Source organism: Alligator sinensis, unplaced genomic scaffold (genome assembly GCF_000455745.1).
Source record: "Alligator sinensis unplaced genomic scaffold, ASM45574v1 scaffold386_1, whole genome shotgun sequence".
Lineage (NCBI taxonomy): Eukaryota > Metazoa > Chordata > Crocodylia > Alligatoridae > Alligator > Alligator sinensis.
In genome coordinates this window covers 604,272-618,491 of record NW_005841996.1, presented here as the reverse complement: position 1 = coordinate 618,491, position 14,220 = coordinate 604,272, and the positions used below count along the sequence as shown (strand labels likewise).

Sequence of the window (14,220 nt, the reverse complement as noted above, 5' to 3'; positions counted from 1 at the left end):
AAGAGCGTCAATATAGGCAATGTGTTTTCATGTTTATTTGAACAGCACAAAGCACATTGTCACCTGATCCTGATTAGGCCTGCTACTTTACTGTAATACAAAAGTGCTCATGCAGAATTTTACATTGCATGTAATATGCATATCTGACTTGTTCACTGGGAATAGCAATATTGTATTATGTACTTGTTATAAAGTCACCATTTTATGTACTCGTAATAAACTCAGGAACAAAAATAGGGAGACAATTCTGTTTAGAGAGTCTGTAAATATCAAAATACATTTCTAGTGTATTCAAAATTCACCTCCTCTGCAGTTATTTTAGTGATTCTTAGGACTTCTATCAAAGATGTGTCTTCAACCAAAGACCCCTCTGTGCTGGTTAGACGGACAAGAAGATTGTCTTCAAGTTCCTGCATTTTCCTCTTGTTAAACGTCACTTCTTCCATCAGCTTGACTCTTTCTGCTTCTAGCTCCTGTAGTATATAATATTGATTAGAATCTTTAAGATGAATTCAAAAGAAATGTTACTTATACCCACGCCAAAAATGTGGGATGTCATGCATCATAGAAAGACTGGGGATTTTGCTACCATTTCTATAGGATGCGAAAATGTTATGTAGAAATAAAATCTATTGCACCCTCTTTTTATTTTATTCTGAAGCATGTTCAGTAATGAAAATGTAGGCCATTAATAAAAAAAATCCATTTTGATAAGATTATTAGGTTGTAATTTCCAAGAAGAACTAGCAAAAGGTAGACTTAAAAGATCAAATAAATTGGCAGCTGGGAAGTGAAGTGATGGGGTAGCTAGGAAATGGATGTAGCATAGCCCCACTTTCTAGAAAGGCCCCAGGATCGTTCTCAGCAGAGAAGAGTTCAAGCACTTTGTAGGGTGAAATCAGTAATTTTTAAACATTCATTTCTCTATAGCTATAACTCTTTTCTATTTATTTTCATTTGCTCCAATAACCAAGACAACAGAAATGCTGTTTGGTGTTTCAAAGAATGTGTGATTTTACTCTAAAATCTGAAAATCATTCTCTTTGGAAACCTGCAATTTAATGTTTTCCATTCAGATTGCATGTGCATGCTAATGCAGACATTGTTCTAACTACATGACATCCTTAGGGCTGTCAGAGGAGCTGCCCACAAGTATGCCCCACCCATCCACTTCTGTTCCACATGAACCAAACACAGACATAAAGTGGTGAAGCTGCTCCAGGGACATCCCTGCCATTATTCTCAAAATACACAGGAAGCAGTTATCTCTAGAGTGGAGGCCAGTGGTGCCCCTGGAGTGAGTTCACCATTTCATTTCTGGGTTCAGTGTCTGCAATCAGGAGCAGGTGGGCAGGAAGCCAGCAGCAATCCTCTGGAAGCCAGTAGCATTCATGATGGATAAATGTTCCTTCCTGCCCTACTGGTGACTAGCAAATCCCTGGGTTTTTTTTCTCTTCTCTAGTCTATGTTTTCCACAAGACAGATTTTCAGAGGTTTTCAACCTAAAAATTCTCAACACCTGTTAAAAGTCTAGCTTCACATTTTGTCTTGTGTGGAAGTAAACCCAAGAAGACTTCAGCTTTCATTCACATTTTATTAATGACACTCTTTGAGCTTGGCCAAGATGCAAAACAAATCCACTCACGATATACATACTGGGAAATATTTTCTTTCATACATATTAAAATACTACTGATCCAAGGCTTAGCACTTACCTGTTTTTCAGTGAGGATGACACGGCCAAGGAGCTGATCTTCCAATCCTTTCATGGTAACAGTGAAATCAATCACAGCTGTTTTGGCACTGAGCTCAGGAGTATAGGACGGATTAGCTAATTTAGTTGTTATATAAAGCGTAAATCCCGTCATCACATCTACTTCCTTGTCACCTACTTTTACCTGAAAATAAAAGAGAAATAGATTTTTAATTTTCATAGGCTAGCATTCCAAGGAACAATTATGATCTTTTTTCCAAAGAAAGTTAATCTTACTTATAGAAGAATCAAAAATAGAATTAAAATAAGTAGTATCTGTTCATTTCAAAGGTGCCCATCACTATGACATGTAGTTAGCATTTGTCTTGAGGTATCAAGTCTACTGCCCTTTTATTTTTGTGTTTAAAAGTCATCTTACTTTATGAGTTGAGCCAGATCTTATGAAATTTTTTTCCAAAATGCTATCTAGAGCAGGATCGAGTTCTTCTCCAACATCTTCTATTAACAGAGGTCTTCCCAGGGAAAGGCAGTCTTCTATATGATTCCTGAAGTACTTGTGGTTCAGAGCTGTAACCTAAGAAGATTTGTTTCCAGTAAAAATACCATCTTGTCATATATAATGTTCAATCTACCAACACTGTAAAAAATGGAATTCTCCCTGACCAACTACATGCATCACCACAATATATGGGCTTGCTCCTGTTTCCTTTGAAGTTAATGAAAGTTTTGCCCTAGACTTGATGGGGAGGAGGAGGATTGATTTTGTTTTTCCTCATTGTTGCATATCTCATTTACTTGCTTACATGTCTCCAGTCACTGTAGTACCTAAGTATTCATCTTTAACCTAACAGCCTCAGGTTGAGAGCTGTCCCCAGGAAGTGTGGCTTTTGGGTTCAGTGCCCTCCCCAGCATCAGGGGGTTCAAAACCATATCTCCTGCCTGCAAGAAGAATATCCTAACCATATGACCTTAGGCCATTCTTTTGGGGGAATTCTCTACCCAACCCTGTTAAAGGTGGACTACTTTGGAGAAAGAAATGCAAGATTCTTGGTGCCAGAAAGACAGAGCACAAGAGGGAGTGTGCTGCTGTGGGGTGGGGAGGTCCTGATTACCCTACTTGGGGATTGCTTATGCAATTTAGGTAATACTTGTTTAACTTAAAATACAGAAACAGTCCTGGGGGCAAGGACCAGAATCTGAGAATCACATTTCTTAAGAGACTGCCCTAGTCACTGGGCTACAGGTTCAATGCCACTTCAGACTTTTCTGGATGAAATCAGAATACCTTTCTAAGTACTTCCATGCCTAATAGGTGAACTAGAATCAGACTGTAACAGGGAGCCGGAGACTCCTGTTACGGACAAAGGGGAAAATGCACCAAAACAGCTGCTGCGTGTGTAAATGAACAGCCAATGTAAGACTTGCAGACTATAAATGTAGGCAGCCACAGGGAGGGAGAGAGGCTCATTAGCAAAAAGGATAAACAATTGAGAGCCAGGGATTCACCCGCTCCAAGTATGCTGATGGACAGGGCAAGATAAGGGTGTGCCTGGAGGCAGTCAGAGGATAGCACTCTGTGAAAAGAACAGCTGCTGGAGAAAGCTCTGCAGGGAGCCAAAAGGGAAAGAAAGGAACCACTGGGGAACTCAGGCAGGAGACAGAACCCTCGGGTGCAGGGTGAGTGGCCTAGGTTAGGACATGCCCAGAGGAGATTCATTTACTCCAAGCAGGGAGGATTTTGCTTATGTTAAAGCGATGGCCTGTTCTCTTTGCTTGCATGGCTGCCCAAGCAGGGCTGCCTGTGTTGAAGTGATAGCATGACTTGTTCTTTACAACATTGACTTACCCAGTGAGAGAGTGTTTAGTTAAGGCATAAGCCTGCCTTTATGTTGTGTTATACTCAGAGGGCTAATTTCTTTGTTATAGTTTAAGACCAGTGGTTTGGATGGGGACTATTAGGGGTGAAGGAGGTCCCAGCAATGCCCAGAGCTGGGCAGAGATAGATCCAGGGGGCCCAATGCCCAAAGCGGGTTGGGGATAGAGCCAAAGTAGGTGAGAGCCCTAAGCAAGGCAGAGACAGGGCTGGAGAGCCCAGTGCCCAAAGCAGAGCACAGAGCCATAGTAGGTGAGACAAGGGCTGGAGCCCAGAAACCAGGTCCAGTACAGTGGGCCTGGGATAAAAGGCCCAGAGAGAAAGAGGGCAGAGGCCAAGAAGGCCAAGACCCCAACAAAGGGAAAGTGGCTGAACAGTAACACCAGCAAGGCATGGGCTTATCTGTAGGTGAGGTAGGAAGCCACAAACACAGCCCTTAAGGCACTAGGTGTCAAGAGACACAGAGAAAGTGAGTTAGAGGGACTAAACAAAATGGTTTCTCTGGGGCACTTCGGTCACCTCCCAATCCTCTATTTTCAAATAACATCCAAGGTGTGGCAGGTGAGTGAAAAAGAGGGAAGGGCCCCCAGGAACTGGAGGAGCCAGAGTCTGGTGGTCACCAGAAGGTGTTACTGTGCCACTCGAGCCTGCCCTCTTACACTGATCTATGTACTTATAATAAACCTGTTGGCACATTTAGCTGTGTTAAAATTGAAGTACCTCTATAACCACCAGACATATACCCATAGCTTCTGATATAGTGAGAATAACGAAGAAAAAAATAACTATGACATGACCAAAGCAAATCAGGATGTTCCAGATGTGATGCTATATATGCCCAAAGCCCTTACTCTTCCATAGATCTGGCCATGAACTTTTCCCCCTCTGACTCCCAACTTGAAAGCTCACCTTATCTAGTGACAGGAAACAAAAGAATCTGACGCCTGGCCCAAAGGCTTTATTTAAGGGTGCCAAAGATAGGGCCCACAGGACAAATCTGGCCTGTGGATTCCTCTGATTTGGTCCATGGGTCTCAGATCAACCCCAAGTGCTTCATGAGGCATGCACCAGCCCTGGTCCTATAAGCTGCATATGGTGCACAGAGCCAATCAGTCTGGTGAATGATGCATGTAATGCAAGGGGCTGGACCCAGTGCCATAGGGGCTTTGCACAGCACAAGGGGCTGGTCTGGGGTGCACACTGTATGCAGCATTCACACTAGACTGGCTGTGCACACTGACTCCAGAGCTGGTCCAAATTAGGCCCACAGACTGGCCCCACACAACAGAGCCAGTACAAAGGTCCAGTCCAGCATGGGTACCTCATGCAGTGTGCACCCTGAGCCAGCTCTGTGCATGAGTCCCAGACTGAGGCTGGCACATACTGTACTCAGTGCCAGGGCTGCTCTGGGGTGTGTACTACATGAGGTGCCTGTGCCAGATCAGCCCTGTGTGCTGGCTCCAGTGTGTGGGGCCAGTCTGTGGCCCAATCCAGCCTGCAGACCAGCCCCATGCCTCTCATCTGACCTACACAACTTCTGCAGAGCGGGATAGTTCAATACCTCTGCCCTAAATTAATGTCTATAATCCTAGAGTTGATAAACACATCCAAATAGCACAAATGTAAAAAAGAGAAAGTTCTTTGAAAATACTTACAAAGGGACTTGTGAAGGAAAAGTGAGTGACATTGAGAAAAACATCAAAAAGTTGACAAACATAAATGTAGATATTTTTCCATAAGGAGAATTGGAGGGAAAATGTTTTGGGCTTTAAAAACAGTCTTAACTACCGGTCTGTGGACAGATAATTGGTACAAGAATTATTTCAGGGCCCACATCCCCCCAAGTCACCATGATCATGGTGCTATGAACATGCCCTTATGTGCTTGAAGTTTGTGAAGACACTCAATAAATGCATTACATTAGTTTAAAAAAAAAAAAAAAAAAAAAAAAGCAACATATCATTTAAAAAACCAGAATTAAAAAAAAAAAAAATTAGGGAAATGGAGTTACTTTCTATTAAATTAACAGTTGACTATTTGAGGAAAGACAAGCCTAATGGCATGAAATTATTATTAAAAAATAATTGAGAGTACTTCTTCAAAATCAATATGATTTCTAACTGGAAGACACTATATATAGGACAGCTTTTAGGGGAGGGCTATAAAGGATGCCAGATAACATCTACCTTGTGGTTAGAGTGCTGTGTTACTTTACAGGAATCTGCAATATTTTGAAATACTTTTCAATCCCTCTCTCTCTCTCCCATTTTATCTTATCATTTACCTGAACTGTAAATGTAATGTCACCCATTTATCATTTCTGTGGATGACATTATATATTGGATTACAATTTTGGGATATATATCAAAATGTAATGATCTCTCTCTAGGGAGGGCAGGTCTTGGGAAACTAACTAATGCAGACAAAATGTGGTCGTCTTTTAATTAATGCATATGGAAGAGATTTAGCTCCACCTAAATGCCTCCGAGGAGGCCTAAATAAAAAATTTACATCCTTAAAATCTTTGATCAACTGCCTCTAAATCCTAGAGGCTCTCAAGCCTATACTACTTGGCATTCCCATAAGCGTTCTTTTAAGTACCTATGTTTTCATCTGTAAATTTTTCATCGACAAAGTATCCCTGGCACTTAAATGTTTGCTTCTTGTTATGACCCAAATTGCCTGAGCCTTGGCAGGGTTAAGCTGGTCATCTAAGCCCAGTTCAGATCTACAAACTAGGTGTTCCTTCACCTATGTTGTCTGCAGGGTCCAATCAAAGTACACTAGCCAGATCTGGCCCCTCAGTTTCTATTATGCTTGAGAGCAACTGCTGGAAACAACCCCAAGGAGCAGTTTCACCAGCATACTTCTAGGCTTGAAGCCTTTATGGAAGGGCAAAGGCAGGGTGGGCACTGGCAAGCCCTCTGTCTCCAAAAGCACTATAAAAGGAAAGCAAGGGCCTAATTTAGGCTTGTGGACATAGATCACTTCTTTCCAAAATATGATAAAAGGTGCCTGAATCCTGGAAGCTTGTCTTCTAACTATTCCAACTATACAAGAACTCCTCTGGGTGTGTAAGTACAAAAAATATCCTGTAGTCAACAAAAAAATGGCTACTTAGATGACCAGGAATGAATAGAAGGCCACCCCATATGTTTGAAGAACTTACAGATTTGGAATGTTACATAAAGTCTAAGCTCCCAAAGATGAAATATTGGTTGTAGCATGAAGTAAGCAAGCAGATATAACAAACACAATTTTCTACACATGTGTTTGTTACATACATGAAGTATGAGTGTGAAGCGAAATTAGACCACATATTTAGATAAACTTGAATGAAAAATGTTACACTCATCCAAGAATGCCGGACTTCCTTTCCACATACATGTTTTTTCCTACCTCAATTTCTTTTCTCTCTTTCTCCCTGTTCCTGCACATTTTCCCTTATTTTATTCCTGTAGCCCACCCTATTATCTTTTGTTGTCTAGCCTTCCTATATGGATGAATTCTAAAATTGCATAATTCTATTGAAGATCCCATGAATTATGCAGTATTCCATACTAATACAAGTGATGAGTGATTTACCTTTCTATAATTTATATTGCCTCTTTCTGTAGGCAAATTAATAAAACATTCCTCACAAAAATATACAATGTATTAATAAAATATACACATTTATGCATGTGTATATATAAATATATATGTAAATGTTTTTTATATATTTATACACACAAACATTTCAACATTTCTTTATATCTTTACACCAGAGATAGTATAAAATGAATATTTGATTCCAGATACCACAATATATGACCCATACGTGGTAGCATTTTATTTTGTAAAAGAAATTGTACTACTAGTAGTGGTCTAAGAGGAGACAGAAATGAAAACTGTTTTAAACAAAGAGTGTACCTGGAGTTCATTATTCTTTTCTTTATTTTTAATCCAGATCTTTCCTTGACCTTGTGGGTCAATCAACAAAGGATATCGAGATGCCTTTGTGACAATAATTCCATTCTGAATTGAAAGGTCATCATTTGGAAGACCCTGGAGATTCCATTCACCAACTGTAGCATTGGCAGCAAGCATACTGATGAGGTTAAGATCCTAATATAAAATATTAAATTGCAGAATTAATAGTGTATCATTATTAAAGTAGTTGGGTAGAAAGCCAGTTTCTGAAAAAAATAATCTTGATAATAGTTCTTTAGTAAAATTTAAACCTGGAAACTTTACTCAGGAAAAGTTAGCATTTTATCTGAATAAGGATTTCAGGACCTAGCCTTGGGAAAATATTTCTAACAGGATAAAATTCCTAATCTTCTCACAGTAGATGACAGAATATTTTAGCTCTCAATTTATACTGTTTCATAGATTCATAGACGTTAGGGTCGGAAGGGACCTCAATAGATCATTGAGTCCGACCCCCTGCATAGGCAGGAAAGAGTGCTGGATCTAGATGACCTCAGCTAGATGGTTATCTAACCTCCTCTTGAAGACCCCCAGGGTAGGGGAGAGCACCACCTCCCTTGGGAGCCCGTTCCAGACCTTGGCCACTCGAACTGTGAAGAAGTTCCTCCTAATGTCCAATCTAAATCTGCTCTCTGCTAGCCTGTGGCCATTATTTCTTGGAATGTTTATCTCAAGGAATCCTTCTGTAGGTTTGCTATTGAAATTCTTCCCTTTCTAAGGAGGATAGGGCCCACATCTTCAAAGGTATTTAGGTGCTTATCTCCTCTTTAGGACCTAACACCCATTGGTTTCAGGTGTCTTGACTGGCACCCCAGAGCCAGAATTAAAAAGCAAGTGTTTCTTGTGATCATGCTGGGTGTAGTCCACAACCCAACTGTGTTTCTAATCTAAGTAAGCTACCCTCCTTTTTACCAACCCCAGAACAACCAGAGACCCTTTGACTACCTAAGGTCAAACATCAACATCATTCAACATCTTTCTGAGTAGAATTGTTCTGTACAGCTGGAAATTCACATGATGCCCTCCAGTGGACCCTGAAGACCAACATGAGAGTTAATAAAACTGGTATGTATAGGAAACAAAGACTAGTTCTATTTGCATTCTTTTGTTCTAGTTCTATTTGCCCTCAAGCTAATCCTCTGGAGCAGTTTAAATAATTTAATAAAAGGAAGCTTCAGAACATCCTCACAAGGCTGAGAAATTTATTCACTCCACTTTTCAGATGGAAAAGTGAGACTCAAAATAGCCAAGTGTTAAGGGTGAGTTCCAAATGAATTCCAGGGTACCTATACTTAGATGCTACAATAGGTAGTGCTTAGGTACCTTCCCCTAGGGAGGAATTCCATTTTGAGCAGGTTTATGCAGCTAGGATCTCTGTATAGGCTGCTTTCTTTTCTGCTCCGGGAAATCCATCTGCTTTTTTTTTTTTTTTTTTTTTAAGTACTTAATTCACTAAAAAAAAAAAAAAAAATTATGAAGAAAGGTAACTGAACAAGAATGCTCTCAAAAGAGTTTCAGAGGACCTGACTTACAGGCCATTGATTTTTCTTCTCTGGGGACTAGAACTCTCAGTCTTGGGGAATAAGAAACTTGAGAGATGTCCCAAAAGCAAGAAGTAATTAATTCTGCAAGAATCTTTTGACGCTGCATATTAGGAGAAGATACTCTCTAAGACAGACTGTCACGGCAGGGTCCTGCAGGAGGGCCGTGAACTCCTTGAGGCCCCTTCCTCCGTGCCAAGTCGGCCCAAGGGCACCCTCTATTCTCGCCTGCCACGTCTTTGATCTTAAGTTAAGTTGGGCGGCTGCCTCACGTCTCCTTGGGCCCGGTTAGTTGGGACCTCTGTCCCCATGTTTTCCCGGACCCACCGGGGGTCTCCCTGTATGATGGGTGCTTCCCAGGCACCCTAGCCTTATGGGCTACGCGTGGCTCCAACCACCCCCGATACCACGCCCCAAGCCTCGCGGATGGAATCGACGTTGGTCTGTCTCTCTGTCTATATTCATGCCCGTCTCCCGGGCCTTCCCTGGTGTGCCGCCCCCTTCTCTGGGGCCTTCCCTGGTGTGCCGCCCCCTTCTCTGGGGCCTTCTCTAATAAGGCGCTCCCCTCTTTGGGGCTCGCCTTGCTCACCTTGGGCTTCTTAAAATGCTGCCCTCCTCCTGGGGGCTCTCTACACCCACACTTGGGCTTCTCAGTAACACCCCATCTCTGGGGCTCGTCACACCCACAATGGGACCTCCTAGTAGTGCCCCCTCCTGGGGCTCGCCGTGCCCGCACTGGGCTTCTCTAAGTTGCCCCTTCCTGGGCCTCATTGTGCCCAACTTGGGCTTCTCTAAGTTGCCCCCTTCCTGGGGCTCGTCACGGCCGCACTGGGCTTCTCAATCATGCCCCCTCTCTGGGGCTCGTCACGCCTGCACTGGGCTTCTCAAAACGCCCTGTCTCTGGGGCTCATCATGCCCGCACTGGGACTTCCTAGTAATGCCCGCTACTGGGGCTCGCCTTGCCCACGCTGGGCTCCTTAAATGGCTGTCCCCTTCCCTGGGGCTCGTTGTGCCCAACTTGGGCTTCTCAAAGTTGCCCCCTTCCTGGGGCTCGTTGTGCCCAACTAGGGCTTCTCAAAGTTGCCCCCTTCCTAGGGCTCGTCACGCCCGTACTGGGATTCTCAATCGTGCCCCCTCTCTGGGGCTCGTCACGCCCGCACTGGCGCCAAGGTCCTCACACTCCGTTGTGAGTGCCCAATGAGGATACTGCACCCTCACTGGCGCTGGGGCCCCCACCCCACTGGGGGTCCCTATGAGGCCTCCTCCAACCCCTTATAGCCTCACCCAAACCACCGGTGTAATACAACGACAAAACATAACCACAAGCCCCTAGGCTACAACATAACTATAAGCCGCCTGGCTATAACCGCAGAAGCCACCTGGCTATAACTTAGCATCATTGCTCAAGCCTCCAGAGCTATCATGAGCTGTACTTGTGATCAGGCTTCTTCCCTCATCCTGGCTGAGGGAGCTCCTGCCTCTCTGGCTGCTGGCAGGGAACTGCCAGCCTGGCCTCAGCCCTGGGCTTTATGAGGGCCAGGCCCTGCCCCCTCCGGTCAGCTGACTTCCTGGTTTTCCCAGGCAACCCGCAGCTGTGCTCGTTATGTCCTGCCAGGGCTCTCTCCCTGGCAGTTTCCAGTCTCTAGGAGCAGAGCACCAAGGTGCCCTGTGACATACCTCCCCCCTTAAGATCGGACTCACCGAGGTGGATCTTCACTCTCTTCCGGTGTTGCTGGACTTGGTGACTCTTCTCGGCCTTTCTTCAGGCACCCGGTGACTCAAATGCAATAGGCGGAGGTTTTTAGGCGCCTCCTCCTCGCCATTTCCCCAGGGCGCACCATGTGGGATTTCTCGGGAGTTACCCCGCCGCAGGTAGTCCTCCCACATTAGCCATCCCTGGTAAGGTGCAAACCAGGCCTCTCTTTTCCTCCTTCACTGCCCCATCACTATGGAGACAAAGCCTCCTCTCTCTTCCTGGGAGAGCTACCTTCTGCTACTTGGGGTATCTTGTCCCTTTTCCTCCATCTGTGTCCCAGGTCTCCTTTCCTTTGTGTTTCTTGTAATAAATCCCTCCTTTCCTTGGTTTCTTGCCAATCCCTGAGCTTTCCCCAAAGCTCCCACTGCATCCTAAGTGCACGTCGGGCATCTTCCTCCCTCCAAAATTCTATTTTATCTCGGCCTGTAGATCTGCCACCAGGCCCTGTATATATCTTTGCAAATGTGACTCCCCTGATTCTGGCTTCAACTATTTGCCTCAGTGTCCACCATCTGACTTGCCCTGGGAGGTTGTTAACGTACACGCATGGCCGCCTTCCTCCCTGTTGTTCTTTCTCCACCCAAATTACCTTGGTTATTGATGGACCTTCTGCCTCTTCAGTTTGGCCTGCAGTCTGGGTTCGATTCGATCTCTGCTTCTGTGCAGGGCTGGATATTTCATTCTTAGGGTGCAGCTTGAGATGTCTTTCTCCTCCCCCCTTAGTTTCTCTGGAGGTTTGGCTCCTCTGGTCCCCCTCAGGCCTTTGGACCTCTCTTTTACTTGGAGGTTCTACCGCTTTCTCTCCTTTAGAAGCTGCCCCTTGTCTATTATATGCCCAAGCCTGGGCCATCTTTGGTCTCTGGCCTTTCTGTTTTGTCTGTCCCCCCTTCTGAGTGTGAACTAGGTCGTTTAGGTCACTGCTCTCATCTCTTCTACTAACCGGCTCACTCTCTTGTACAGTTGCCACCTTTCCCTGGTTTAGTTCCCTCAGTTGCCCTTGTTTTGGTGCTGTCAATATTCCAGCATCACACCAGCTAGCAACTTTCTCCAGTTTTTCCCTCAGGCAGTTCATTTCTTGAGCATACTGACTCGCCCATTGACCCCATCTCTGATTCAGGCACTCCATAACTATGGATGTGATCTCTTCTCTCATTCTTGTGGAGTCTACCCCTGAGAGTGCCTCCATCCCTGTATTCTTTTCCTGCAGCTCTGTTCCTTCTTCTTTAGGAATTTCTAAGCCTTTCGTCTTAGGTGGTCCCTGGGTTTTCAGGACCTTTAGGAGCCTGGGCTGTGCAGTCTCTATCAGTTTCTCTGTGTCTATTAGAGTCTCTTTCAAGCTTTTAGACTCCTTAAGGTGCTCCTCGCATCCTGCCTTAATCATGGAGGCATGTTCCTCCAACAGGCTGCTTATCATGGTCAGTCTCTTGCTTTGTATCTGAGCAGCCGGTACTGATTGTTGTTCAATCCTTTCTCGGCATGCTAGCTCCCTGGCTGTGCTCTCTTTTAATAGGGCCTTCAGGGACCGTATTTCTTCCCTCAATTGGTCCTTCTCCTTTTCTACCCTTTGTCATTGGGCCTGCAACTCTACACACTCCTGTGTTCTGGCTTTTACCTCTGTCTCCAGGGACTGCTTCTGCTCTTCTAATGCCTCATGACTGGCCATATAGTCTCTCACCTTCTCTATTTCTTGTGTTATCGCTTTCCCTGTCTTTTCTGCCTGGGCATAGCTCTCTATTAGCTTTTCTCGCATTTCCTCGACCTGGTACTCCGCCTGTAAGCATCGTTCTTGCCAATTCTCCAGGTCCTCCTGTACAGTTTCCCTGAAATCCTACCCTGGAGCCTTCGGCCCTCCTTCTGTTTGGGTGGCTGTACTTGTTACTTCTGGACCTTCTAACTCTCCATAGTCTTGGCCCTTTGTAGCTGTCTGACTACTTGCTGCCCGTAAAGTTTTATTTTCTGCCTCTAAGGTTTGAATCTGCTGCCTTAGGGTCAGCCTCTGCAGCTGCAACTGCTTTCTTTCCACATTTATCGCTGCCTCTCTAGCTGAGCTGACCTCTAGGTGGGTTTCAAGGGACCGTACCTGTTCTTCCAGGTGTCCTTTTTCCACCTCCACGCTTTGCAATTGGGACTGTAACTCCTCGTTCTCTCTCACCCCAGTCTCTAACTCCTTTTCCAGGAACAGGTTTCGCTCATGGAGTGCGTCGTATCTTGCCCTCCATGCTGACATTTCCCTCTGCATCTCTTGCAGATTCTCTTCTCTCCGTCTGCTCCTCTTGGCTTCTTCTGCCATGAGTCATTCTAGTGCTCGAGTCCTCTCTGCCTCTGCTGTCATCAGGCGCCTAATTTCTTTAGGGCCTCCTTCCTTTCTCCCTGCTTGTAGCCACTGTTCCAATCCAGCGGCCTTTGCCCTCACCTGCTCCTTCTGGGATTGGGCTACCTCTAGCTCCCACTCTAGCTGTGCAATATCTTCCTCTCATTCACTCACCCATAATAGCCAGGTGAAATTCTCTTGTTTTAGGCTCTCCATGTCCTCTATTCTGGCCATGGTTCTCCTCTTGTCCTAGACTAGACCCGTCTTCTCTTCTAAAATTCCGACTGGCAGTCTTGTATTTGATCTGGGCTTATCCTCTGAAGCCCCAAATCTCACTGCCTCACCTTTCTTTATATTTGTTCTAGCCCTAAGGTTCGTTCCCCCTCCTAGGGGACACGGGTTCCTTCCCCGTGCGCGGCCTTATCTTCCCGGCCAATGCACCAGTTGTCACGACGGGGTCCTGCAGGAGGGCCATGAACTCCTTGAGGCCCCTTCCTCCGTGCCAAGTCGGCCCAAGGGCACTCTCTATTCTCGCCCGCCACGTCTTTGATCTTAAGTTAAGTTGGGAGGCTGCCTCACGTCTCCTTGGGCACGGTTAGTTGGGACCTCTGTCCCCGTGTTTTCCCGGACCCACCGGGGGTCTCCCTGTATGATGGGTGCTTCCCAGGCACCCTAGCCTTATGGGCTACGTGTGGCTCCAACCACCCCTGATACCACGCCCCAAGCCTCGCGGATGGAATCGACGTTGGTCTGTCTCTCTGTCTATATTCACGCCCATCTCCCAGGCCTTCTCTGGTGTGTCGCCCCCTTCTCTGGGCCTTCTCTAATAAGGCGCTCCCCTCTTTGGGGCTCGCCGTGCTCACCTTGGGCTTCTTAAAATGCTGCCCTCCTCCTGGGGGCTCTCTACGCCCACACTTGGGCTTCTCAGTAACGCCCCGTCTCTGGGGCTCGTCACGCCCACACTGGGACCCCCTAGTAGTGCCCCCTCCTGGGGCTCGCCATGCCCACGCTGGGCTTCTCTAAGTTGCCCCCTTCCTGGGGCTCGTCACGGCC

General features: G+C 45.5%; 1 protein-coding gene across 1 annotated transcript in view; it reads right to left on the bottom strand.

The window, feature by feature from the left end:
- The window catches only part of LOC102384022 (dynein heavy chain 5, axonemal-like), a 303,673-nt gene that overhangs the window by 62,666 nt on the left and 226,787 nt on the right, over positions 1 to 14,220 (bottom strand). The window contains exons 62-65 of the mRNA XM_025201485.1: positions 7,500 to 7,694; positions 2,133 to 2,288; positions 1,716 to 1,898; positions 303 to 473 (exon numbers count right to left, since the gene is read on the bottom strand). Of these exons, the coding sequence (XP_025057270.1) occupies positions 303 to 473; positions 1,716 to 1,898; positions 2,133 to 2,288; positions 7,500 to 7,694 (705 nt within the window). The remainder of the gene's footprint in view (positions 1 to 302; positions 474 to 1,715; positions 1,899 to 2,132; positions 2,289 to 7,499; positions 7,695 to 14,220) is intronic.